At 43.2% G+C, this 25,921-nt stretch overlaps 1 protein-coding gene across 1 annotated transcript in view; it reads right to left on the bottom strand.

Annotated features, from left to right (window-relative positions):
* The window catches only part of Mrps31 (mitochondrial ribosomal protein S31), an 18,505-nt gene extending 881 nt beyond the window's left edge, over positions 1-17,624 (bottom strand). The window contains exons 1-7 of the mRNA XM_031339251.1: positions 17,399-17,624; positions 14,087-14,374; positions 9,679-9,837; positions 8,145-8,285; positions 4,928-5,001; positions 1,414-1,557; positions 37-137 (exon numbers count right to left, since the gene is read on the bottom strand). Of these exons, the coding sequence (XP_031195111.1) occupies positions 37-137; positions 1,414-1,557; positions 4,928-5,001; positions 8,145-8,285; positions 9,679-9,837; positions 14,087-14,374; positions 17,399-17,517 (1,026 nt within the window). The 5' untranslated portion in view covers positions 17,518-17,624. The remainder of the gene's footprint in view (positions 1-36; positions 138-1,413; positions 1,558-4,927; positions 5,002-8,144; positions 8,286-9,678; positions 9,838-14,086; positions 14,375-17,398) is intronic.
* Positions 17,625-25,921: the final 8,297 nt, after the last annotated feature.

Below are 25,921 nucleotides of genomic sequence, written 5' to 3'. Positions count from 1 at the left end.
ACTCAGATATGGGTTTTTAGAAAGGCCACAGGTCACCAGCTCCATGAATAGGCGGATTGGTCCTTGCTTGGGGAAATCCTCCAGGTACTTATCCAAAAATATGTGCTCGTGGAATTCTGAGCCATCATCATCAAAGCCTGGGAAATAAAAAAGTAACATGATTGTGAACATAAAGCCCCCATCGTAAAGTTAACATTAATGATGCACTACAGCATAAACTGTGTAAGGAGACCTAACAAATAAATGTGAGTGTGACCGTCAGTTTCCAGACACAAGGTGAGACTGAGGGAACGCCTCCCAGGGTGCTGTGGACAGTAAATGGAAGCGAGCTGTGACCTGGGTACCACAGGCCTTCCACGACAGAAGCAACTGTCACTCACCAATACTGTTAACATCTGAGAAGACAACTAAGAAAGTTCTACGATGTACACTTAAAAGTCAAATGAGATAGAACCATAAAGAAGATGTTTAAGTAACCCAAGGGAAGAAAACAGGAATGATAAACACAAAAAGGAAAAGAAGACAGGGCCCAACTACGTCCTGACTTCAGCAGGTGTCAACTATGTCCTGACTTCTGTAGACTTATTTTATTCTGTCTGTTTTCCAGACGGAGCTCACAGAACCCCGTCTGCTCACCGCCTTCTGACGCTCCTGCCTCCATACCCCAAATGTCAGGGTACTGCCTGCCACACCTGGCTCAACAATTACTCTAAATGTAGATGTTCCAAATAGAGCCTAAGCCATGTACTGTAGAGCGAATATAAAAATGAGGTCCACGACTAGGGAGATGGCTTGCCGCACAAGTCTGATGGCCTGAGGTGATCCTCAGAGTGAAGATGCAACAGAGCAAACTCTATAATCCCAGTGCAGCCCCTACAGAGATGGGAGGCAAGACAGGAGAACTGCTGGAAACCCCTGGGTCAGCAAGCCTGACACACAGCAGTAAACAAGACAGAACCTGTCTCAAATCACAGTGAAAGGTGAAAATGGACATCCAAGGTTGTCCCCAAGCTTCTGTATTCGAGCTCTGCAGCTGGGGACGACTACAGAGTCTGAGTCTCCCATCTCCCACTGAGGGTTTAAACCCATATGCTACCATGTCCAATCTATGAGGCCCTGGGGGTCCAGCCCAGGACCTCATGTGTACAACAGACACTCTACTGACTGAACTACATCCCTAAGCCCGATGATACATTCTTTACACCTTATATTACTCCTTTATTTTTATTATCAAATAACTAGAGTAGAATCAAATTCTAGCCATCTTTAAAACAATTTAAGGTAAAGTGCTAGATTTCTTCTCAGATATCACAGTGTTCTTGGATCCACATATGCACCTATCTCCCCTCTAAAACAGGCCCCCTTCCCATAACAGGGCAGGGGACTGTCCCGAGCTTCTGCAGCGATGCTGACCTGCTTCATTGTTGACTGGGAACTCCCACAGCTTCCCCTCCTTGGTCCACTGTATCATCTCCTCAAATCCATTCGCGAAGGGCTGTTCAGCTACCGAGGCTAACTGCTTAGCAAATTCTATCTCCCAGAGAGAAGGGGATGCTTCTATGGGATTAAAAGAAAAAAAAATAAGTGAGGGAAAATGTAAATGTTTTCTTAAAAATGTAATTGCTACCTCAGTGTGTTAAGGCACTGGTCGCCGAGCCTGGCTATGCAAGTGTGAATCGGAGCATCCTACACAGTATAAGGAGCAAAACTCCAAAGGTCTCCTCCCATCTCCACATTCAAACCCACGCTCACACATACAAACATAAACACAAAGTGGACAAAAATGTAGTGAAAATTAATTTTAAAACGTTATGACCAACTCTATATTGATACATGTTTTCAGACCTTGATATTCAGAATTCATTTATAATGAAAGGCTGTGACAGTATTTTCCCTGTCCAATTACATTAAAGTATTAGTGCAGCAGGAGGCCTGTGATTGGACAGGGAAAGGGAGGTGGAGCTAAGAGTTGCAGAGACAGAGATGGGGGTGGGGGAAGAAAAAGAAGAGCCAAGATGGAGACAGGCGGACAGGAAGAAGAGCCAGATCCAGCGTGGTTTTAATAGCCACAGGTAGTTATGATATCATAAAGGATAGAATATTTGGAATAATTTGTCTAATCTAGGTGGGTAGCTTTTATCATTATCAACTGGTTTTGAAATTATTGTAATGGCATCTTGTGAATTGAGAATTTACTGATACATAAATCTGACTTGTTAATTATAAGCTTCTAGAGTTTTGTTTCTACCAGTTAAATGGGTATTGTAGAAGCTGACCGTGGGGCTGGCATGGCAATAATCTGCCAAGGGACTCAGGAGCTCCGGCCCAGAGAGACCGCTGAATTGAGATCACCCAGCTGGAAACAGGGATCCTGCCCGTGCCTGGCAGTAGTGCACAGTAGTGTAGGATCATGCTGGCCCGTTTTTAATATTTCTCACTACAGAAGGCTATCAAAAGCCAAAATTGCAACGAAAATGAAAGGTACAGGCAATAATAATAATAATAATGGCAAACCTCAGTTTTTACTAACATCATGCCAGGTTAATTCCACTTCTATTGGAAAAGAAAAAGAATTTGCATTTTAAGAATGGTTTTGCGAATTTGATGTTTTGGTTTTGATTTGTTTTTGAGACAGGGCCTCTCTCTGTAGAACTGTAGGTCCTCCTGCCTTAGTCTCTAGAGGGAATGACTGGTGTATGTAATGTATGTGGTTTTGACTTTTCAATCAGTTACCAGTGATGGCAATGGCAGCACTATGTGTGGCCCTAGCACTCAGAGCCGTGTCTAGAGAACCAGGAAGCTCCTCACTTACAAAGAGAGGATGAGGCCAGATTAGATTACATGAAAATCTGGTAGAACCATCCCCTAAACAAAATTTAAAAGAAAAAAAATCAGTAATACTAATGACAAAGATGGTCATGGTGATAAACATTTGTAACCACAGCACTGAGAGACAGAGGTGCCAGGGTCTGCCAGCAGAGGGTCAGTCAGCGGGAGGCAAGAACAAAGTCTGGCTTAACACTACATAGTAGCTGGTGTTGGTTCAGAAAGTCTGACCTCAAGTACTTTATTTCAGGCATATTTATGGACAGCACAGACTACAAAAAAGTTTTCTGGAGATAACTCAATCCTGTGCACACAATAGAGCTTAAGACATGACTACATGTGAAGTACACGTGACATTTCTGTAAGGATTGGCTCTACAGACTGACGACATCAGATGCCTTCCATTAAGATAGGTTCCATAGACTGACTGGAAAAAACAAGCACATGATAGGGTCTGGGAGAGGAGCTGGTGTGCTTTAGCCATACAGAGAGCACAAACATCACCAGGCTATCAACCACCTCCGCTCCCAGCCTTCGCTACAGAAAAGAGGTCGTACTTCCCTCTCTCTGAAGAGATAGCTTAGTGTGTTTAACATTCCTGGTTTCCCTGGTGCTTCTCTGTGAGCACAAGGACCTCTGTGCCTCCTACAGAGGCAGGAAGATCAGAGTTCAAGGTCATTATTGACTACTGAGAACCTGAGCTATAGGAGACCATATAAAGAGAAATAAAAGAAAAAAATACTAATGGATACTGAGCATTTAGTCTGTGAAAAAACTTTTTAAAAACACATTAATATATTTAATCTTCACCATCAACCCCATGAGTAGGGTAATGCCAATGGCGGCTGTGAATCACCATCATGCTTTAGTCATTTATTTACCTTTGAAACTTAAATCATCTTTCATGAATGAGTCACATTACATGTCATACTCATTAAAGGAAAAAATATCTATCAGGAGGCTATTATAATCTTAAATATATACTAACCAAATACAAGAGCACCCAATTTCATAACAGAAAGACTGTTAGATTTAAAACCACAGACTGATCCTGACACAGAGATGGTGTGCGATTTCAACACTCTCCTCTTACCAATAGAGACCATCCAGAAAAAAAACTAAACAGAGAAACTCTGGAGTTCAACGTCCTAAGTCACATGGCCCTACAAGATACCTACGGAGCATTCAACCCACACATTCTCAGCAACAATTTCTTCAAAATACATCATGTTTTTGTTCTAATATGTATTAGGACACAAAACAAATCTCAAAAAATATGGAAAAATTGAAGTGACATCCCTCACTCTATCTGACTGTAATGGGTAAAGGTGTATGATTGCAGAAATCATGTGAACACGTGAAGACTGAACAGAATGCTACTCATTGACCATCAGGTCATGGAAGACATCAGAAAGGAGAGCAAAAAATTCCTAGAGGCGAACAATAATGAAAACACACATACAAACACACAGGACATACTGAAGCCAGTCCAGAGAAATAGAGAACTAAGTACCAATATAAAAAGTTTCACGGTCTCTAACAACTTAATGATGCACCCAAAGGCACTGGAAAACCAACAATATCCCAAAGACAGATGGGAAGCGATAATCAAAATCAGGGCTGACGTTAATATTTCAGAAGCGAACAAGAAAACAATATAAAGAATCAATGAAATGAAGAGTTAGCCTTTAAGAGGCTGACAAGCATCCAGTGAACCAGGAGGAAATCAGTGTTTAACTCCCTGAGTACTGTGTGCTCTCCTACTCTGGCTGGAAAGCTGCTCAGAAGCAGGCCCCAGGTCAGTGGCCTTTATGCAACAGCAGGGAGCTACACTGCGAAGGGCGGGTGAGGAATTCTCTCTAACCAGGAGCAGCAGGCATCCAGAGCTCTGATTGTTCGTCTGGCAGTACTGATCCCTGTGGGCCCCACAGAATGGGGGAAGCATGACCCAAATTGCAGCTTTATTCATAAGCAAGAACTAGGATAATGACAGGAAGAAATATGAAAATGCAAATCCCTAACTGATATACAACCAAGACGCCAGGGCCTTTTCTGAGAGTCAGCCTCCACATGGAGAAGAGCTGTTCTCTTCTTAACAAACCTGGTTCAGGTGCTGCATCAGCAAACGTCTCAACATCAAAAATCCAAAGTCTTCTCCCCTTGAATAAATTTCCCCTAAGATAAAAAACATTTAAAAAAGCACATCTTAGTACAATATATTTGTAAAATATTAACAAAAACTGCTTAAGGCAAAATGTGTTTGAGACAACCAATTAAAGATAATCATGCTGACCATCAGTCATTTTCAGTTGCACTGCTGTGATTTCGGGACTTGGAAGTAGAAAAAGAACATATGCTCTTGAATTTTTGCTTCATAACACAACAAACCAGCTGTTTAATTTTCAGCTTTCAACTAAAAGTTCTAGAAAACTCAGTGTTGTAGAAGGTTATAAAAATATGCAAAAAACCAGATGCAAAAAAAGCAAATATTTGTTACCGAGGACAGAAGACAGTGAAAAGTTTAATTATGAATTATAATGCTAGAGGAAGACACAGATAAAAGGTTGTACTCTATGAAGCGATCAACCTGCAGTTTAACTCCTGCTCAGTCCCATTAGGGAGAACCTGGCTCCCTCCATTACTTCCCCGTTCTCCTGTCTCCCTGTAACACACCGTTGGAGAAACCTCTCTGTCCCTCTTACTTTTTTTTTTTTAAAGATTTATTTTATCAGGGGCTGGAGAGATGGCTCAGTGGTTAAGAGGGCACTGACTGCTCTTCCGAAGGTCCTGAGTTCAAATCCCAGCAACTACATGGTGTCTCACAACCATCCATAATAAGATCTGACATCCTCTTCTGGTGCATCTGAAAACAGCTACAGTGTACTTAGATACAATAAAAAATAAATCTTTAAAAAAAAAAAGATTTATTTTATTTATTTATTCTATGTGTATGAGTACACTGTAGCTGTACAGCTGTGAGCCATCATGTGTGTAGCTGCTGTCCCACTTGCTCTAGCCCCACTCGCACCGGCCAGCCGCACCAGGAGAGGGCATCAGATCTCATTATGGGTGGTTGTGAGCCACCATGTGGTTGCTGGGATTTGAACTCAGGACCTTTGGAAGAGCAGTCGGTGCTCTTAACCGCTGAGCCATCTCTCCAGCTTCCCTCTCTTACTTTTTAAAGTTTCTCTTGTGTTGCTTTTTTACGTCTGTATTTTCTGAGCCAGTGCACTCGTAGTGGCTTGAATGGGAATGGTCCCCACTGGTTGTGGTACTTTTAACACTCAACAGGCAGCTGGTGGCGCTGTTTGGGAAAGTGGTGTAGCCTTCCTAGAGGAAGCCCATCACTGGGGGCTGGCCCCAGTTTCAGTTCCTTCTCTCGGTTTAGGGCTTTGCCATTCAAGTTGTAACCCCTCAGCTTCCTGCTCCAGTTGCCATGCCTCTGCCCTGTCATGATGGAGCTATAAGCCCAAAAAACTCTTTGGATAAGTTGTCTTACTAGCATATTCAAACAACTACAATTTACCACTTTAAGGCAATATGGGAACTTTTATTATGATCATTAAAACCTATGTTCATTTTGTGTTCTTAGAGTCTTACTATATAGACCAGGCTAGTCTCAACTCAAGAACCAATTGCTAACACCTCCCAAGTTCTGGGATTACAGGTATGCACCACTGGGTTGGCCTTATTATTTTTGGGACAGTCTCACAATCACCTTGGTTGAACTGGAAGTCACTGTAAAATTCAAAGTGGCCTGAAACTCATGGTGCTCCTCCTGCCTCAGCCTCCTCAGTGTTGAATTACAGGTGCAAGCCACCATTTCTGGCCACTTTACCTGATATTTCTCTTAAGCTATGAAGAAAAGGAACCGAGACTATGCATGCAAAGGGTGTAGACATGTTCAGGACAAAAGATGATGCTTCCTAAAAATCCATCTGTTCAGAATTTGGATAGCACAACTTATTCTGAATGAAAGGATCACTATTCAGTGTGGGTAGAGTGAGTCGAAACTCAGTCTGGTTCATGGTTTTGATAAATGTGGCATTGTTAAACTCAGGAAATGGCACAGTGAGCTCCACTTCAGCCTGGGCATACCTTTGCATCCAATACTGCAAACTGCATTTGTTGTAGGCACAGAGGTCCTTACACTCACAGAGAAGCACCGAGAGACCCAGGAATGTTAATCACACAGGGGTGTCTTTCAGTGCAGGAGATGAAATCAGATACCTGCATTCCATATGGAAAGCTGAGAGGAGATTCTGTTAGTGACCTGGTGACCTATCTGCTAGTTGTAGAGGCCCTATCACCCACCTCTTGCTACGGAGGCAGGCCTCACCCACATTCCCCAGAATGCTTATCCCAGACTCTCCTCCCCAGACCATTACCCATCCTTAGGGCAGATGTCACATGTACTTCATGGCCTGCTGACCTCCGCTATCGGTCAGAGACCATACTGGATTCTATAGATTATAGGTATAGAAGCCACCCTTATGGCCACATGTACTTTGTAACCGAGTTTCTATGTAGTCACACTTTAAGCTTTATTGTGCACCTGGAATTAGACTGATTGTTGCCTGGAAACCTTTTCCCAAATTGCCCTGTTTTCCATATGTAGCAATGGCTGCGTGGCAGCAGTGCCCAGAGTCTGACCCAGGCCTAGTCTGTACCAGGTTTTCATTTTTACCCCTCTGCAGCTCACTGCCTGCAATGGTGCCTGCAGGGAACCCCACATGCACTAATATGCCTGCAGGGAACCCCATATGCATTAATATCTATAAGATATTTATAAGATGACTTATTAAGTGATGAGTTTCAGGTGGAATTTCAGAGAAGAGACCTGTATGGTTAGTTTTATGTCAACTTGATCCAAGCTAGAGTCACTTTGGAAAAGAACCTTAATTGAGAAAATGCCCTACCCAGAGTGGCTGGTGGGCAAAACCTGGTGCATTTTGTGGGAGGGTCCAGTTCACTGTGTCTGTGCCACCCCTGGGCAAGTGGTCCACAGCTGAATAACAGCAGACTGAGCAAGGCAGGGGACCAAGTCAGTAAGTAGCGTTCCTCCACGGTGTCTGCTTTGAGTTCTCGCCCTGACTTCTCTCAGGGACTCTGTAACCTGGAAGCGTAAGATGAAATAAATCCTACCTCCCCAAGTTGCTTTGGTCATGGTATTTTATCACAGCAATAGAAACCATAACTAGGTATCCACAGTGATCATGGGTCTATCAGTAATAATATGCAGAATAAATTAAAATTATAATTAGAATAAAAAAAAAAACTATACAAACAAAACCCGGCAGATTACAAAACCTGAATACCTTCCTCTAGAATTAGCTGACTTCTTCTGGTCAAGAGAATTGTCCATTTCTTCGTCAAACTCAATCTGGTGCAGTGGTCTTGTACTAGCTCTCACCGAAGCAGACTTGGCAATTTTCATATTTGATATTATGTCAGTGAAGCTGAAATAACAAGGTCAGGAGATAGGGACCTTAGCTGCAGTAGAGTGCAATAAGAACATAAAGATTTATGAGTGACAAAGTTGCATGCTCACACTCATATGACAGAGCCATTAACATGCATGTCTCCAAGTTTTTAAATATATTCTTAAGATCTTTATTTGAAAGGTGAAAATGTCAGTTACAAAAATTATTAGTCTCTACGGAAACTGACAGGAAAACACAAACAAGTACACTTGTACCTACAACCTACTTTGCCATTAAAATCGAAGATGAGCTCTCTTAGCTGTCATATAGAATGCGTCATGTAACAGTCTGATCCTCTCTGTCCTCCCTGGGAACAGGAGATTCAGACCATCCTCCAGAATGAAGCACTGCCGGAAGTACTGCCAGTCTCCATGGCCTCAGGGCAGCGGAACGTGGCAGAAATTAACAAAGAGATGAGAAGGTCACATACATGGGACCGGAGAAATGGCTCAGCAGTTAGGATACTTGATGCTCTCAAAGGAGATGTGGGTTCTTGGGTTCCCAGCACCCACATGGCAACTCAAACCTCTACAACTCTAGTTCCAGGGGTACAATACTCTCTTCTGACTCAGCAGGTTCCTGCATGCACACGGTGTAGATACACACACTTAGACACAAACATCTAAAATAGTTTCTTAAGGAAAAGAGTATGACGAAAAGATCAGCTCAAACCTCAGAAAGAAGGAGACACTGCACTGTGAGCAAACCCAGCACACCGTTTAATTGAGAAAAACTAATTTTCTCAGAGAAACCATCTTACTCAATTACTTACTTTAATTTTCTTTTTAAATAACAGTACTGATTTTGGCCAGGCAGTGGTGGCGCATGCCTTTAACCCCAGCACTGGGGAGGCAGAGGCAGGTGGATTTCTGACTTCAAGGCCAGCCTGGTCTACAAAGTGAGTTCCAGGATGGCCAGGGCTACACAGAGAAACCCTGTCTCCAAAAACCAAAAACAAACCAACCAACCAAACAACCAGTACTGACTTTGTCATTTCTCTTTCAGGGGTAAAAAATCTCTTTAACTTCCTAAAAGAAAAGCTAAGCCATTCACTTCACTCAAACAGTGGAGAGATGGCTAAGCAGTTAAAAGTACTTGTTGTTATGGGTTGGATGTTTTAAATTTGATTGTTATGTGGGGTGCGCATGTGTGTAGGCACAAGCATGACACTGCATGTGTGTGGAGATCAGCAGACAGCTCGTGGAGTTAGTTCTCTCCTTCAGTCTTGAGGGCTTGGCAGTGAGCACCTTTCCTTCTGTGCCACGTCCTTGGCCCATGAAGGGATCTTACATGTAAAACAAATGTGCGCCATTCGCCCGCTGAGGGAAATGGCCCCCACACAACACTGTTGCCCTTCTGACCCACTGACCTGATCCCGTGCTTCTCTCTATCCTTCTGAGCCCTCGACTTCTCCTCGTGTTGCTGCAGCTGCCTGAGCAGCTCTGACTTGGTTGTCTGCTTGTCGAAAGGTAGAGAATCTGCAACAGCTGACGCTGCTGCCACCAACTCAGGACTCAGGAACCCACTTCTAAAAAAAGAAAATGAAATGAAGGAAAAGCAGAATTGGTTAGCACAACACTAGTGAAAAGAGAACCAGCATGGGGAGGAAAACCCATTCAAAAATCACTCAGTTTCCAGCAAAAGCAAGAGTTTTCAAACAGTCAACCCTGTTTTCTTGGAGGTTTTGTTGTTTGTTTGTTTTGAACAGGGTCTCAGTAGGCTTGCCTACAACTTACAATCTCCTACCTCATCCACAGAACTGCTAAGATTATATATATATCCATCATATATACCACACATATAAAAAAAAAACCTTTGCTTTAAACACTGGTAATATAGAAACTACAAAACAGTAAACTCTAAGTTTACACATACCTGCTGATACACACCCATGGGCAGCCAGGCATGGTGTTTCACACTACAGTCTCTGTACTCAGAAGCTAAGGCAAGAGGACCACAAGTTCTGGGCTCGCCCAGGCGGCACAGGGAGAGCCTGCCTCAGGACAAAGAACTGAGAGCTATGGAGAGGCTTCAGTCAGGGAAGGAAGTGCTTGCCACTCCTCTGAGAACCTGAGGTCCATTCCCAGAACACATGGAAACCCCGGGTGTGGGCCAGCACTCACTCAGTATTGGAAAGCACTTGCCATAGAGCTTTAGAGCCCGAGTTGGAGCCTCCAGTAAAGGATCCTCAGGTGAAGCAGCTTCTGTGGTTTTAGAAATAAAGCAAGCACATAGACATCAACGTGAACTGATGGAAGCAGCCAACCTAGCTCCATTGCTATGTCATTAAAAACAAATTTTCCCTCTGCTTACATTCTCTTGAGACACTTGTCCCTGGTCCCCAGCCGCCAGTCAGTAAAAAGGCCAAAGCTACCAATCAGCTCATGTAGATCTTTGTGCTTCTAGCCCCAGCTAAGGTCTAAGCTGAGCCAGTATCAACCCATGAGTGAGTCTGAGGGCACTGAGTGAACTTCAGATGGCTTTAGGGACTTCCATGGCCTCAGACAGCATGCAGTCAAAACTAGTCTTCTCTGCTGGCCCACACTCTGTGAGTGTGTTTTAGGGTAACCTGTAATGCAGCTATCATAGCCATATTAGTGAGCTCTGCATCTACAGGGAGGGAGGGAGGGAGGGAAGAAGGGAGAGAGGGAGAGAGGGAGGGAGGGAGGGAGGGAGAAAGGGAGGGAGAAAAGGAGGGAGGGAGGGAGAAAGGAAGGGAGGGAGGGAAGTTTGGTCATGTATAGAGCAACTGTTACAGAGCATCCTGAGGCAAATACTATGACTAAGTCAAATGTGCAGACACTGGATTCTAAGACGGAGAGATGGGAGAGAGGAGCTTGGAGGAGAGGCCTGGTCATGTGTAGGCCTGTATCTCAGGAAGATGAGACAGTGCTTGCTGTGTTTGGGCTATAAAGAGACTGCAAGGCTAACATGGGTAACTATGAGAGAGTGAGATACTCTCTCAAAATAAAAAGTAAAGTGCCAGGGGGTAAATAAAATTATTACAAGAAGCTTTTCTTCAAAGTCAGAACAAGTGCCCCCCACTCCCCAGTCTTGCCCACAGCCTCTTCTGGGACCAGGTTTGGAAGGCCTCCCAGATGCATCTTTAAGACACCACATCGATAGTGCATGGTCTAATCCTTCTAACTCCAGGCTCTTTAGGGTAGAGAAGTGGTTAAGTACGCTGCACATGCCTACCATGCAGGAGGCAGAGGCAGGCGATCAAACTTATCTTCTGTTACAAAGTAAGTTTGAGGCCAGTGTGGGCTACTCGAGACATTTTCTCAAAAAGTCCCCCAAAATTACTAAAATGAAAATAATTATAATTTATTATTTTGTAATGCAGAAAAGCAGAGGCCAGGGAGATGGTTCAGGAGGTGACAGTTCTTGATGACCTAGCCTGATGCCCTGAATTTGGTTTCCTGAACCCATGAAAGGGCTGGATGTGACAATGTGCATCAGCAATCCCAGCATTCCTAGGGCCAGTGAGACGAGACAGGAGAAGTGGCCAAAAGCTCGAAGGCCAGTAACTCGCACAGAGGCTGCCTCAGAAACGCGGCGGAAGGCCAGTAACTCGCATAGAGGCTGCCTCAGAAACGCGGCGGAAGGCTAGTAACTCGCACAGAGGCTGCCTCAGAAACGCGGCGGAAGGCCAGTAACTTGCACAGAGGCTGCCTCAGAAACGCGGCGGAGGAAGAGAGCCAACTGCAAAGCCAGCTGCCCCTGACCTCCACGTTCCTGGGAAGGCAGAGCATACCTTGCTTGCATTCTTTTATATACACACACAGTAAAATAAAATTTAAAAAATTAAGTAGAAGTAGAGCAAAACCCTTAAAGGACTTATGAAGCAATCTCCATCTCATGCTCGTCTCTAAACAGTTTTAAAGCTACGTTACTGCAGGAGTACCCCAGTGAACTCCAGAACAATGTGGCCGTTGCCCCTGCTCTTGGTCGCTCCTCAGGACTGGATGGTGAGACCTTACTGCTACACAGCGGGGTCTCAGCTGTGAGCCTGAGAACAGGTAGTCCTGACTAGGAAGCCCTTCCCTGATGACTAGCACTCACAGTAGTGGAAGGTACTATGTGGTTACTGAGGGGATAATCAGCAATCTTTTTCTTTTTCTTTTCTTTTTTTTTTTTTTTTTGGTTTTTCGAGACATGGTTTCTCTGTAGCCCTGGCTATCCTGGAACTCACTCAGTAGACCAGGCTGGCCTCAAACTCAGAAATCCGCCTGCCTCTGCCTCCCAAGTGCTGGGATTAAAGGAGTACACCACAACTGCCTGGCGATAATCAGCAATCCTATCAGTCTGTGGACCTGTGGGTTATGATAACCATCAGGTGCGACAGTGATGTAACCAAGTGCTTTCTGAGAGGACCGAAGTCCTCATCCTGGCGCTGTAAATCTAGCCAAGGACCCACGGTTGGACAGCTCCCAGGTCCTAAGGTTGAACTTAGTACTATTATTTTGCTAAATGAACATAACATCAAACTGCCTTCTAAACTTTCTTTATAGCTTTAGACTAATGCAGCTTTCAAACCTCATTAGAGAGGTCTCTTTACGAATAGGAGGTTAGCACAAAAACAACAGGTCAGGGTGCAGAGAAAGCATCTGTGGAGTGAGCACCCACAAAGTGGACATCTCCCTTACCACCTCTGCTAAGGAAGCTCAGGGGCCACTGGAGGGTAGGTGAAGAGATTGTGAAGAACAGAGGGTGTGTAGGCCACTGGAGGGTGGGTGAAGAGATTATGAAGAGCAGAGGGTGGGTAGGACTGGAATCAAAACAGCATCCTTGGGACAAGACAGGACCACTGCCCTCATCCACTCACAACAGCTGTGGGCACCTGCACACAAAAGGTAGCCAGCATCCAGCACAGAGGTCTAGGAGCCTCTGTGAGAAGCCGCCGACAGCTGCCGGCTGCTGGAGGAGGGACAGGTGTCATCCTTGGTACGCTGATCATGCTCCAGTGGAGTGCCGCACAACCAAGAGTATATGGGCCACATAAACTGGACTCCATGGGTTATTTTAAAAACAGGGTATGAGTTTAGGAGGGGATGGGGAGATACGGGTGGATCTAGGAGGAGTTAGGGAGAGGATCGGGAGACAAATCCATTGTACTCACATACGAAATTCTCGAAGACTCAATAAAAATATCACATTAAAACGACCTTACTGAACCTCTCTCATTTCAGTCATTTAAATCACTTCAACTGCACATTTACAATGGCACGTCAAACACATCAGGATTTTTAAAGCCCCTCTCTCTTACCTGTTGCTGTCTTCACGACAGTTTCCCTGTGTAGCCCAAGCTGGGCTAACACGCACAACCTTGCAGTCTGCAGGATTCAACCTGAGTTTGGGATTACAGATATGTGTGCCAAAATGTAGGCCATGATAAGTACTTCCATATGGATGTGTATTTTTGATTTTTTGTTATTAACTGTTTTTCTGAGATGACGTCTCCTAGGTAACCCAGACTGGCCTGAAATTCACAATATTCTGGTTCTGGCTCCCAGGTGCTGAGATTAGAGGAATATGCCTCCATACCTGACTACAAACACTGCTGTGCCCCTTCAATATATAAATATAACACACACACACACACACACACACACACACACACACTTAAGTAACTTCAGCGACCCTCTACTTCTGCTGCTTCATTTTCTCAGTGTCTCTTGAGTACTATAATTTAATAGACTGTTTACTATAAGAAAAGGCTTATTGGAACACCACAGATTAGTCTCAAAGAACATTCAAATTGGAATTCCATTTACCTCTTCTTTGGAGGATCTTCCGGAGCTTTCTGAAGCCTGCCAACAGTAGTCTCCAGACTGGCAGAAAGTTTCCTGCCACGTGGCTTTGTTGTTGTTACATTTACTGTGTTCAGGTCAACTTTCATGTCCTTAATAATGTCCAGCAGGTCTTTTTTCAAAGTCTCCTTTCCCTTGCCTTGGCTTTCTGCTGCCTTCTGGGAAATTTCATTGGCTGGAACAGACTGGTCATCTTTCTTGCTACAGATCGATCTACTAGTGCAAAAATGTCTTTGGATTTTATGTTCTGTCCTGAAATGACATATTAAAGAAGAACAGAAAAATATAATTCAAAAATAATAAAGTAGTAACAGAAAAACCTACTTCTACATGTAAAAGGATGTCATGTAAACACTCTCCATTTCCTTTAGCTTTCCACTATTATTAACAATCATAATGGAAGCCATTCATCATGTGTTAGTACATACTCTGGACCTTGCTTGAACAGACTTGTGTACAATTTTTCACATCCACATTGACTCCAAAGGTCAGCATTATCCTCCTCTTACAGATAAGGAAACTGAAAACCACAGGTGCAACCATGCGGGGTGTAGTGACTTTCCTGTGGCTAAGGTAAACTACCATGGCTAAAAGCAATAAAGCAATAAATGGAAGAAGGAAGAGATCTGGAGTTATGATTTGCGAGGGAGAATAGCCATCAAACAAAGAAGTGTCACAGAAAGAGGCGGGCTAGCCAGTAGGTGCAGGAGGCTGAGCAATGACATCCTCCAATGCAGGAGAGAGCAAACTGGAAATGGCACAGGCCTTTCATCTCTCAATGCCCACCCCCAGTGACATACTGTTTCCCCAAACAGTGCAGCCAACTGTGGACCAAGTCTTCAACTATTTGGGCCTCTGAGGGAGATCCTCATTCTAAACCAATACATTCCCCTCCCTGCCCCCTACAGGCTCATGGACATATCATAATGCAAGGTATATTTAGTCTAATTTGTAAAGTTCCCTTACTCGTTTACTAAGGTTTCTACACTGTTTAAAAGTCCAAAGTCTCTTTGAGAGTCTTTGGTGAAGACTGAGACTCTTTGAGAAGATTTGGGGACCAAAGCTGTCTTATGCCTAGGACATAAAAAACATAAAAAACAAATCAAATCATATCCATTCTAGGACTAGATAAGATTGTACGGAGGCTGGAGGCTTCCAGGACTAGGCTTAGGTTAGCAGATGGAGGCAGGAAGCATCCATGATGACAATTACATCAGCAGATAAAACATACTTTTACACTCCATCTTCTTCATTACCTAGCTTGTCAACGACAGTTGCTTCCAACACCCTGATGGCTCAACTGGTTTATCATATGATATGGTGAGCAGTCAGAGTAGGACCCAGTAAACAGTTCCTACCTTTAGGGTGCTGATGGCTACGGTACGGTTTCTTAGTCTTGAAAACACACAGAAATTACCTATCCTACTCGCTAAAATGTAGACTCTTTGCTCCCACAACATAGTTCTGACTTAATACCTTCAAAAAGGAACTAAAAACTTTACATTTTAAACAAGTTCCCAAGTGATGCTGGCACCTCTAGTTAGAAGACTTCTTTTGAGTAGCTATGTTTCTTAATACTTACGATTTTTCAAAAGTGCATTCTCATTTTACAAAAAAAGAAGCTGCTGCTCCAAAGGATTTAGGACTTCTGAACTGCTGCAGTGTATAGGAATGGCTTCATGAGATTCCCAGTTTTCACATTTGGAATGGAGCTTGGGAATTTGCATTTTAACTAAAACCCATGGTAATTCAGCTGCAATTTGTTTTCTGAATTACATATTATTAATAATATATTATTATAATTAATAATAATTTGTTATTAATATGTATCAAATTGTCAAAGTTAGCAAGTGACAGCCCCAGGCTTGGAACACTTTAATGCCAAAAAAATTTCTGTAAACTCTGAAACTATATAAAATAACTCTGAAACTTATGAAAATGCCTGAGGTTACTTCAGAGCGAAAAATAAGTTACAAAGGGAAGTACTGTTGTGACCAATACACAGAACTCTCATGATATTAATATGGTACAATTCAATTTCAGAAACAGTTATTATTATATTTCTGAAAGTTAATGTTGACGGTACCTTGACACAGGAAAATCAGAAAAACGAGTCACACATATAACCTTTAGCACAACGTTTCCTTTCAAGGGTGCTATGACACTACAAAAAATAATCTATATTCAGGAAAACTGTGCATGCTCCCTAACATAAAACAATAAAACCATTGTCCTAAACGCTCATATGAGCTTCTTTTCTCTGAGAATATCTCATGAGCTTCCCCTAAGCTCGTGTGAGTAGCAGATCATTTGTGTAGCAAGCATGAAACCCTGAATTCAAATCCCCAACATCAAACCAGAACCACCACATGGCTTTCCTCAGAGACTGGCTTCACATTTTTCACCCTTCACAGTGTAGGCTCCTACAATAAAAATTCGTTTTGTGTTTTTAAAACGCTGAGATATTTTAGAATCTTTCTGAAACATCTTTCTCCTTCTGTCCTTCTGGGGCAATCAGCAGAAATAGTTGCTCCTTTTGACCACTCTATTACTTTATCTTCTGTCACATTCTGTTTACTCTATTTTGTGCAGACTCCTTCATGGAGTTCGCCCTTCCCATCTCCACTGCTATCTTGCTTCAGCACTGTAGTAGGTGCTGGGACCAGGAGTGCCCAGAAAGAATACCATGAACCTCTTACAACTTCGAGATGTCTCTATTTGCTCTCCTATAGTTATTTGTTGAGAGAATGAATTCTGTGCTTACCCACGCTATCTTCACTATACTTGAATTACCTCCTCGATGGAAGTATACTATTGTCCAGAATGGCAGGGCTGCTTTATTCGGAGCTCAACATCAGTAGCTGACATAAACGCACTTTAAATAATGCGGTAAGGAATAAAGGAGGGACGCATTAACGAGGCCATCAAAAAGTCTCGGGAAGCATAGAAAATGAAAGAAAACTACCTCTCTCTTGGAGTCTGTACAAAGAGAAGGAACGCCAAGCAAGATGAGGGGTGGGCGTGCAGCAGAAAGACCACAGGACAAGAGACTAGACAGGTTGTTATAGCTGTTCGCCACACTCATCATGTCATCGGACAAGCTGCCTTGTCCTTCTACGATTTTTTTTTTTGTCCACACTTATATAACAACCGCTTCTAGGAACCTACGGTTACAGTATCAATACTAGGCGGCTGGAAAAAATGCCGCTGCATGTCAAGGAGAGGGGAAGGGAGTCCTGGAAGACCGGCGGGGCCAGCAACTCTGAATTGCCTTACCTGACAGCTCCGGACCGAGCCGCGGGTAGCGCAGCGACCGAGACTTCGCAGTGTCCACAGGACAAAGGGAGGCCAGAGAGAGGGCGAGGACGTATAAATGCCGGAATTCTGCGGAGCATCGTGTAAAAACAAACTCAAGCAAGAGCACAACCGGAAGCACAAAGTCAAAGACGCGCACAACTTAACTAGTTCGTCCCTCTGCCAAAAATGTTCCCCGAGATGGTTTCCGCCTGCACTGTTCCTTTCCTTTTAGATTCCGGCAGCAAACGGAGCACAATAATTATGTTCCGGCACCTTTGGCTGGCTTGATCCTGCTGTTTCCTCTTTGGGTGGAGTCGAGATCGAGGTTCCAAAAAGATGGAGATCGGAGAAAGTGAACAGGATGAGCAATTGAACAGATTGGGGCAATGGAGAACAGACAGAACTCCCTGTCCTGCCCTTCCGGGAGTGGCCGTGCGAGTCTGGGGCGGTTGTCTCCTGGTCAAGATCTGGGCTAGCTGTTTCCAAATTCTTCGCCTCTTTTCTGATGAATTCAAAGTAAGAAATCCCACGGATTTGCAAGATAAGCAAGATAATTTTATTTGAGTCAAGCGATAGTGCGAATTGAAGAGTGACTTGTTGTCAAGATTGACGGGGGCACATGAGGGAAAATACTAAGGGGTGGTGATGTTGCTGGAGCCTTCTTTTATGGGGACTGTGGATGAGAACTGGAAAGGGGCTGTGGCTGCAGAGACCGATCGGCTGATTAGAACCGCGGTACTCTGGAGAGATTGGAATGTTTCAGGTTCGGAAATTAATTTAATTACCTAATTTGGGGCTGGTTCTAGCACTACCCCAACCCAGACAACTATTCCTTGCCACCTCTGTGTTGGAACTAACCTTTTGAATGTTAGGCCTATAGACCTATAGAAAAGCTTCCCCATCTTCCTGTACCTACTTCTCTGATATACCCAACAATGAATTTTAACCTCATCTTGATTTATAAGTTACCTTGCTCTGTAAAACTATAACAATTTAATGAAACTGCCTCCATAGTTGGGTGTGGAATTTGGGTTATTAATCAAGATCTGTGTATCTGAGCCATGATCTCTCAAAATGGCTCCAGAATAAAATATCTCTTATTCCAGGGTTTCTGTTTGTTTGTTTTTAACATGGACAATTATAGCACAACAATATGGGAATCCGAGACAGATCCGGTTTCACTGGATGAATCTCTGAATGGAAACTGAGTACCTACATGGAACTATTGAGTTCAGACCATCTAATGTTATTTTCTGAGGAACATTCTCATAAAACCTGATCCTCCCATGTAACTGGGGTCTGGAAGATATAACAATATTTGTGACATTTGTGTCTCTCATCCTGACTCTCAGACTGTTGAAATAATGAAACATAAGAATGGGACTTCCTTAGGAATCTCCTGCTGGGAGACAGAAGGCACACCAGCCAGAGGAGTAACTTGTCTTCCTGAAAGGGATTTCAGACAGTTCTGGCATCTTATCAAAACACCTTATAGGGGTGCCCACACCCTGAGAAGGACTGCTGGGATGTGCATGTCCTTCTATTTAAACTTTGATTTACTTCAGGACCCAAAAGGTGGACTGGAGACATTTTCTGGATCTCTGTCCTCTCTTCCTAATATGAGCACATTAAACACATCTTTTTTTTTCTTTCCACTTGTAATAGGCTCATTGTGGAAGGATGACTTGGTGCAAATTATGATGCTCAATGTGATGTAATTCTATTTACTTAAAATATGTTTTTAAATATTAACAAATTCAGATAAACTGAAATTATCTTTTCTCATCATAATGCAAAAAACCTAAATCAATAAAAATGATGATGCTCAAGTTACTTGTTGGAAAACAGTCTAGGACAATAAATAAATAAATAAATATTTTTAAAAAGAACAAATTACTCTCTATTCAGCCATTTAGAGAGAATGGAACAAACAGGCAGACAGACAGATGGACAGAGAAGAGATATTACCAACATAAGTCTATATAGCAAATGTCATCTTTTAATCCTTTGTGTCACTAAGCATTCCTCACATCCTAAGGAAATAAACTTTCTGTTTTTTTCTTTTTTTTTTTCAACTGGGTACACTTAATTTCATGTAATTGTGTCATGTATCTCTAATAATTGTCCTCAATATTTTTGGTTGTTTCCATATTTTTTTGTGCCCAAAAGATTTTTTAAGCAAATTGTGGCTACTTTGGTTACCATTTTAAAATTCATTTTTGTTATGTGCTAAAATTATTTTTCGGCATACCCAATTAAAATACATATAAAGATTCAAATATAAATATTGTAATCATACAGTAAGGTCTGATAAATACATATTATTTATGAATTTGAGTCCTCTAAACATCTTACAACCTATAAAATGACATCTTTGAGAATATTAAATGTTTCAACAAGCATCCCATTGAACTGGAAGCTCAGATATTCTCCAGCCACTTGGGGCTTCTGATGCCCTTAAGCCAGTGGTTTTCATTCTTGCTAATGATGAGACCCTTTAATACCATTCCTCATGTTGTGACCATCCCCAACTATAAAATTATTTCATTGCAATTTCATAACTAATTGTGCTAGTTATGAATCATAATGTAAATATCTGATATGCAGGATATCTTCTATGTGACTCCCATCATGACCCACAGGTTTAGAACCACTGCCTTAAGCTAACAGTCTGAGAAAGGAAAAACTGTTGGGAGAGGTGATTGATGCAGATTTCCAAGGGAGTGTATCTCTTGGTGCCACCATTTTCTGTGATTAGAATCAATGAGAAATTCCCTTCTACAGATGTTTTCTGAATCCCACAGTGCACCAGCTACTGCTCTTGATCAATTACATTTCATAGACTTTATGGAGATGATGAAATTGTTCTGTGTGTGTTCTGCTCACAAGCCACAAACCACAAACTACCAGCTCCGCGGTTGCGACTAGGTGTGTCTAATGCAACAGAGAGTCTGGATTTTAAAATTCATTTTGCTATATGGAAATTAAGCAGTTACACATTGTTAAGAGCTACCAAAAAGTAGAGAAATATCAGTTAAAAGCATTAATTCCTGGGGCTAGCGAGATGGCTCAGCGGGTAAGAGCACTGACTGCTCTTCCAAAGGTCCTGAGTTCGGAACCCAGCAACCACATGGTGGCTCACAACCACCTGTAATGAGATCTGACGCCCTCTTCTGGTGCATCTGAAGACATAAAGTGAATTAGGCTGGAGTGAGTCGGGCAGGATCGAGCGGGGCCGGTGCGGGGCCATCTGTACAGCTACAGTGTACTCCTAAACATAAAATAAAATAAATCTTTACAAAAAAAAAAGCATTAAATCCTTGCACTTGTTAGTTTACAACTGCAGGTAGCAGTGAAGTGGTCACACTGACAACAAACAAATGAGGAAATGAACATATATAGTATGCTCAGTGCTACAGAAAATATGAAGTAGAATAGATAGTAAGGAGATGGATAGTGTTTTAAAAGAGGTTGTCAGGGGCTGGAGAGACGGCTCAGTGGTTAAGAGTACTTGCCGCTCTTCCAGAGGACCCAGGTTTGATTCCTCAAACTCACAACCTTTTGTAACTGTAGCTCCTGGAGATTCAATGTCCTCTTCTGGCATTCATCAAATCTGCATGCATTGCATATGATGTACAGGCTTATGCACACACCCAGACACAGAACCCCTTATTCTGAATTCTTTTTTTTTTGTTTGTTTGTTTTTTTTTGTTTTTTTTTGTTTTGTTTTGTTTTTTCGAGACAGGGTTTCTCTGTATAGCCCTGGCTGTCCTGGAACTCACTCTGTAGAACAGGCTGGCCTCGAACTCAGAAATCTGCCTGCCTCTGCCTCCCAAGTGCTGGGATGAAAGGTGTGCACCACCACCGCCTGGTTTATTCTGAATTCTAACAAAGACTGAAGACAGGCAGCTCTCTGGGACTTCTCTGGGACTCCAGTGCCAGATTGAAACTGCTGAGACATCCAGCCTCGTGGACTGAATAACTAACTGCCAGATCCTGAGCCTTTCCATCAGGAAACAGCCACTGCTGGCCAGACCACAGCCTGTAAGCCATTCTAATACATTATATATGCCAGTTTTGTTCCTCTAGAGAACTGGGAAACACACTTAACAGTCTCCTACAGGTTTTGCTATGAAACAGAAAATACGATTTTAAACCATCCATTAAATAGCTATTATATACAATCTGCCTGGGCATACAAAAGCTCAGGCTTTGCTTGTCTTCTCTACTTCACAGAGGGGATTTTCTACAAAAGACATAGATAATCTTTGTGTTTCCACTATCGTAATCAAAATACAGGAGAAAGGGAAAAGATTTAAGCTCTGTAGATTCGGGACAGCAGAGTGATGGCAGACCATAGTTAATCGTGTCAACCCTCCTGAATAGTATGGTGAAGATACAAACAAAGCCCAAGCTGATGGCTACTGACCTTTGGCAGCTTGGGCTAAATTGCAATTTCCTGACTGAATGGGTGGGTCTGGTGGCCTGATCTGTGACATAAACAATGGCTAGGGAAACCCACGGGAGACAATAGATTCATATGATACTCTTACAACCTGTTCTAATGCAATAGGACCTATTATAAGTAAAAATTTAACTTTCTACTTGTGGCTGTATGGACATTCCTCTTTTGAGAATTTATACATCTGCTTGTAACTTTTATTTTGGATGACTGAGTTGGTAGCGTAAAAGATATGCGAGGTGTTTTGTTTTGTTTTGGGCAAAGTCTTGATAAGAAGGGCAGACCCTCTTGCCTCATCATCCCCTGTACTTGAGTCTTGGGTGCTATTACACCAGGCTTGTCTGGGAATATTTTACTATGACAAAGATTACTGCTAACTCTATGTCTCAAACAGCACTTATTAACATATTCAAAGTAGTCTTGGTGTTAAATGTAGGTAAAAGCATGGTCACAGGTATGATGGGGCTCAATGAGTAGTAATTAAATACTTTCATTTTTTTTAAAGATTTATTTATTTATTATATTAAGTACACTGTAGCTGTCTTCAGACACCCCAGAAGAGGGCATCAGATCTCATTATGGATGGTTGTGAGCCACCATGTGGTTGCTGGGATTTGAACTCAGGACCTTTGGAAGAGCAGTCAGTGCTCTTACGCACTAAGCCATCTCTCCAGCCTCCAAGTACTTTCATTTTTAAAGCAAGGAGACGTGTAGGTGTGTCCAGTGTTTTTTCATTGGCAATTTTGGGGGATCACATTCAGAGCTATGCTGGGATGCATGTAGCTTATGGGTCTCAGATTGGGTACACCTGCTAGAAAATAATCCAGTGCAGGTATCCCAAGATACAAAGCAAGGTGAGAGAGAGTAGGGGTAGGGGTGGAGAAGAGACTCAGAGAGAGAGAGAGAGAGAGAGAGAGAGAGAGAGAGAGAGAGAGAGAGAGAGAGCTCTGTAAGTCCTGGTGTAATCTCTCAAATTGATTGCCGTGACTCATTTTGACAGAAGTGATGAAAGCCTGTCATGGCAAGGAACACATGACAGCTCCTGGGCCTCAGCATGACATGGAATAGGCACAGTAAAAATGGCCCTTGTTGGAGTTACAAGGTCAAGAGAGTTCAACAGGTGGCTACTGCTCAATGATCTAAGTCAGAATCCTGAGCTCTCTCCTGTGGCCTCCAGCTAAACCACACTGGAGAAGCATATGCTCAAACCATGCTCCAGGGAGTCTACCAAGGTGCCTGATGTTATGTAGACCCCTGCCTTTTCCCTTGTCCATTTCTCTGACCAGTCTAGAGTTTACCAATAACTGTTCAGCATGGTTTAAACTCCTATCTGTCCTGGGGGACTTTCTATTTATTTATTTATTTGTTTGTTTATTTATTGTATGTGTATGAGTACACTGTAGCTGTACAGACGGCCATGAGCCATCAAGTGGCTGCTGGGAATTGAACTCAGACCTCTGCTCGCTCCCGCCCCCCCTCGCTCCGCCCGGCTCGCTCAGGCGTAAAGCACTGTAGCTGTCTTCAGACGCACCAGAAGAGGGCGTCAGATCTCAACACAGAAGGTTGTGGAGCCACCATGTGGTTGCTGGGATCTGAACTCGGGAAGAGCAGTCAATGCTCTTACCCGCTGAGCCATCTCGCCAGCCCTTGGAGGACTTTCTTAACACTGAAGTGAGTCCTGGCTGTTGAAGGGAGAAAGCAAACTCCAGCCTTGCCTGCTCCTGTGTAGAGGTGGCTGACTAAGGCTAGAGACCAAGGCCGTAGCATTGTAGCGGTCTCTCAAAACCTGTCCTTTGGAAATGAGCAAAACCAGGCAGCGATGGCCTGGGATGATCATGCAAACGTGGTGAGGGTCATGCCCAGCTTTGGAAGAACAGAAACACAAATGGGGGAGTGGCACAGACTAACATACAGAGCTCTACAGGGCTACGCAGGGGCTTCCAGGGCAGACAAGGGCTGAGGTGGGATGGGGAGGGGCCTTGTTTAAGGAAGGTGCTCTTGGAGTCCAAAGCTTCCATCCAGCCATCAGAAAAGTTAAAGTGTTCCTTTAATCAGAGGCCTTTTATGCCTCAGCAAATAGGGTTATTTACTGTTAATTAAGGGCCCCAAGGAATACAATTAAAAGGGGCCATATTTCTTGCATAGCATAGCCTGCTTTGTGATTCCTCTGACACCTGCTTTTGCATCCCTCATCTGCTTGGGATGCGATCTGCAAGGCTGTTTGTTTGTTTTGTTTTGTTTTGTTTTGTTTTGACATAAAGTCTTACTTTGTTGTTGCAGCTGGTTTTGAAGGTAGAATTTATATTGGCACCCTGGGATTACAAGTATGAGTTACCAGATTGGCTGTGACTTGGAGCCTAAGTGTCTTCCACAGGCACACATGTTGAAGGTTTTGTTCCAAGATAATCATGTATTGGGACACGGTGGACCTTTTGGGAGGTAGGGCTTAGAGGGTGGAAGTTAGGGCATTGGGGTGTGTGCTTAAAAAAGGGTTCACTTATTTTATGGTGTGTATGTGAATGTTTTGTTGCATGTATGTCTGTGCAAAGTGCACTCCTGGTGCCTGCAGATATCAGAAGATGGCATAGGTTCCTCTGGAACTGGAATTACGAACTGTGAGCCACCATGTGGGTGCAGGTCCTCTGCAAGAACAACAAATGTTCTATGTTGCTGAGATAATGTTTGCAGCCCATTGGGGCTTTGATCTTGGTGAAGGGAATGTTTGCTGCCATTGCTCTCAGGCCACCATGAGGCAAGAAGCTTATCTCTACACCCCAGCCCACCATGATGTCCATCTCACCACAGACCTCCAAAGAACTGAGCCCAAAGACCATCAGCCGAAACCACTGACCTGTGATAACGAGCCCTCTAAGATGACACTACCTTATCATAACAACAGAAGGAAACTAAGACAAATACTATGAGCAAATGCAACATAAGGGAGAAAGGGGTTTATTTGGCTTAAAATTTCAGGCTATAGTCCATTTTGTGGGGAAGTCACAGAGGCAAGAGAATGAGACAGATGGTCACACTTCATCTGTGGTCAACAGAATAGAAAAACAAATGTATCCAAGAACCCTGCTTGTTTCTACTTATTGTTCAGCTAGCTTTCCCCCCTCTTACTATTATACAGTTTAGAACCCTGCTTGTCAAATGGTTCTGTGACTCAAACAGAACCCAGGACCACGTTGCTGTCACACTCAAGAGGAGACACACCAACTTTCAGGAAGTGTCTACAGATGATGAGTCAGTTCATTCACAGCCTCTGCAACTTCATCACCGCGTGAAACAGAATTAGAAAAACCCCTGGAGGTGTGGCTCCTACTGCCAAAGGCCTTTTCAGTGGCTCGGTAAACATGAGGCCTCTGGCTGTTGATAGTCAGGGCTCCTTGGAATTCAGAGCTGTCCTCTTCCAGATGACCAGACCCAGAGCCAGCTGCATGAGATGCTGGAGTCCTTTCACACGAGCTGGGTGTGCAACTGGAGCAGAAGGAAGAGCTGCACACCAATACCTGAGTACAGCATCCAAGAAATACCAGACAGAGCAGAGGAGCAATGGAAATGCCCCGGACAATAGGTATTTTTTTTTTAAAAACAAACTTATGGCTTATTACAAGTAAATGGTAGATTTGTATATGTGCTTTCTCTCCCTAAATACCTGCAGTCACGTAAAATCTTTTTGAGTAAAGAAGATTGCTGCTAGGAAACTTTAGGGAGCCTGCTTTCTCTTCTCTTTTAAAGAGGCTTTTATCTTAGAGAAAGTGGGCCCTCCTCCAGTCCTAAGGGACTCATACTGCTTGACAGACGAGCCTGCCAGCCAAATCTATTCTATCGGCTCTTCTAAATGCTTTAAAAAAATTTGACTTTAAATACTTGATGAACTCAAAAAATAACATAGCATGGGAAGTAAAAATTACATGCTATCATAGCTTTTGTTGACTTGATGCAAACTTAGACATGGACTCTGACTTGTAAATGCAACCAAATTGCTTTTAGTCAACACACACACACACACACACACACAGAGAGAGAGAGAGAGA

The sequence above is a fragment of the Mastomys coucha genome, unplaced genomic scaffold, assembly GCF_008632895.1.
Source record: "Mastomys coucha isolate ucsf_1 unplaced genomic scaffold, UCSF_Mcou_1 pScaffold22, whole genome shotgun sequence".
NCBI classification, from domain to species: Eukaryota; Metazoa; Chordata; class Mammalia; order Rodentia; family Muridae; genus Mastomys; species Mastomys coucha.
Note: the sequence above shows the minus strand (reverse complement) of the source record. Positions and strands in the feature narration are given on the sequence as shown.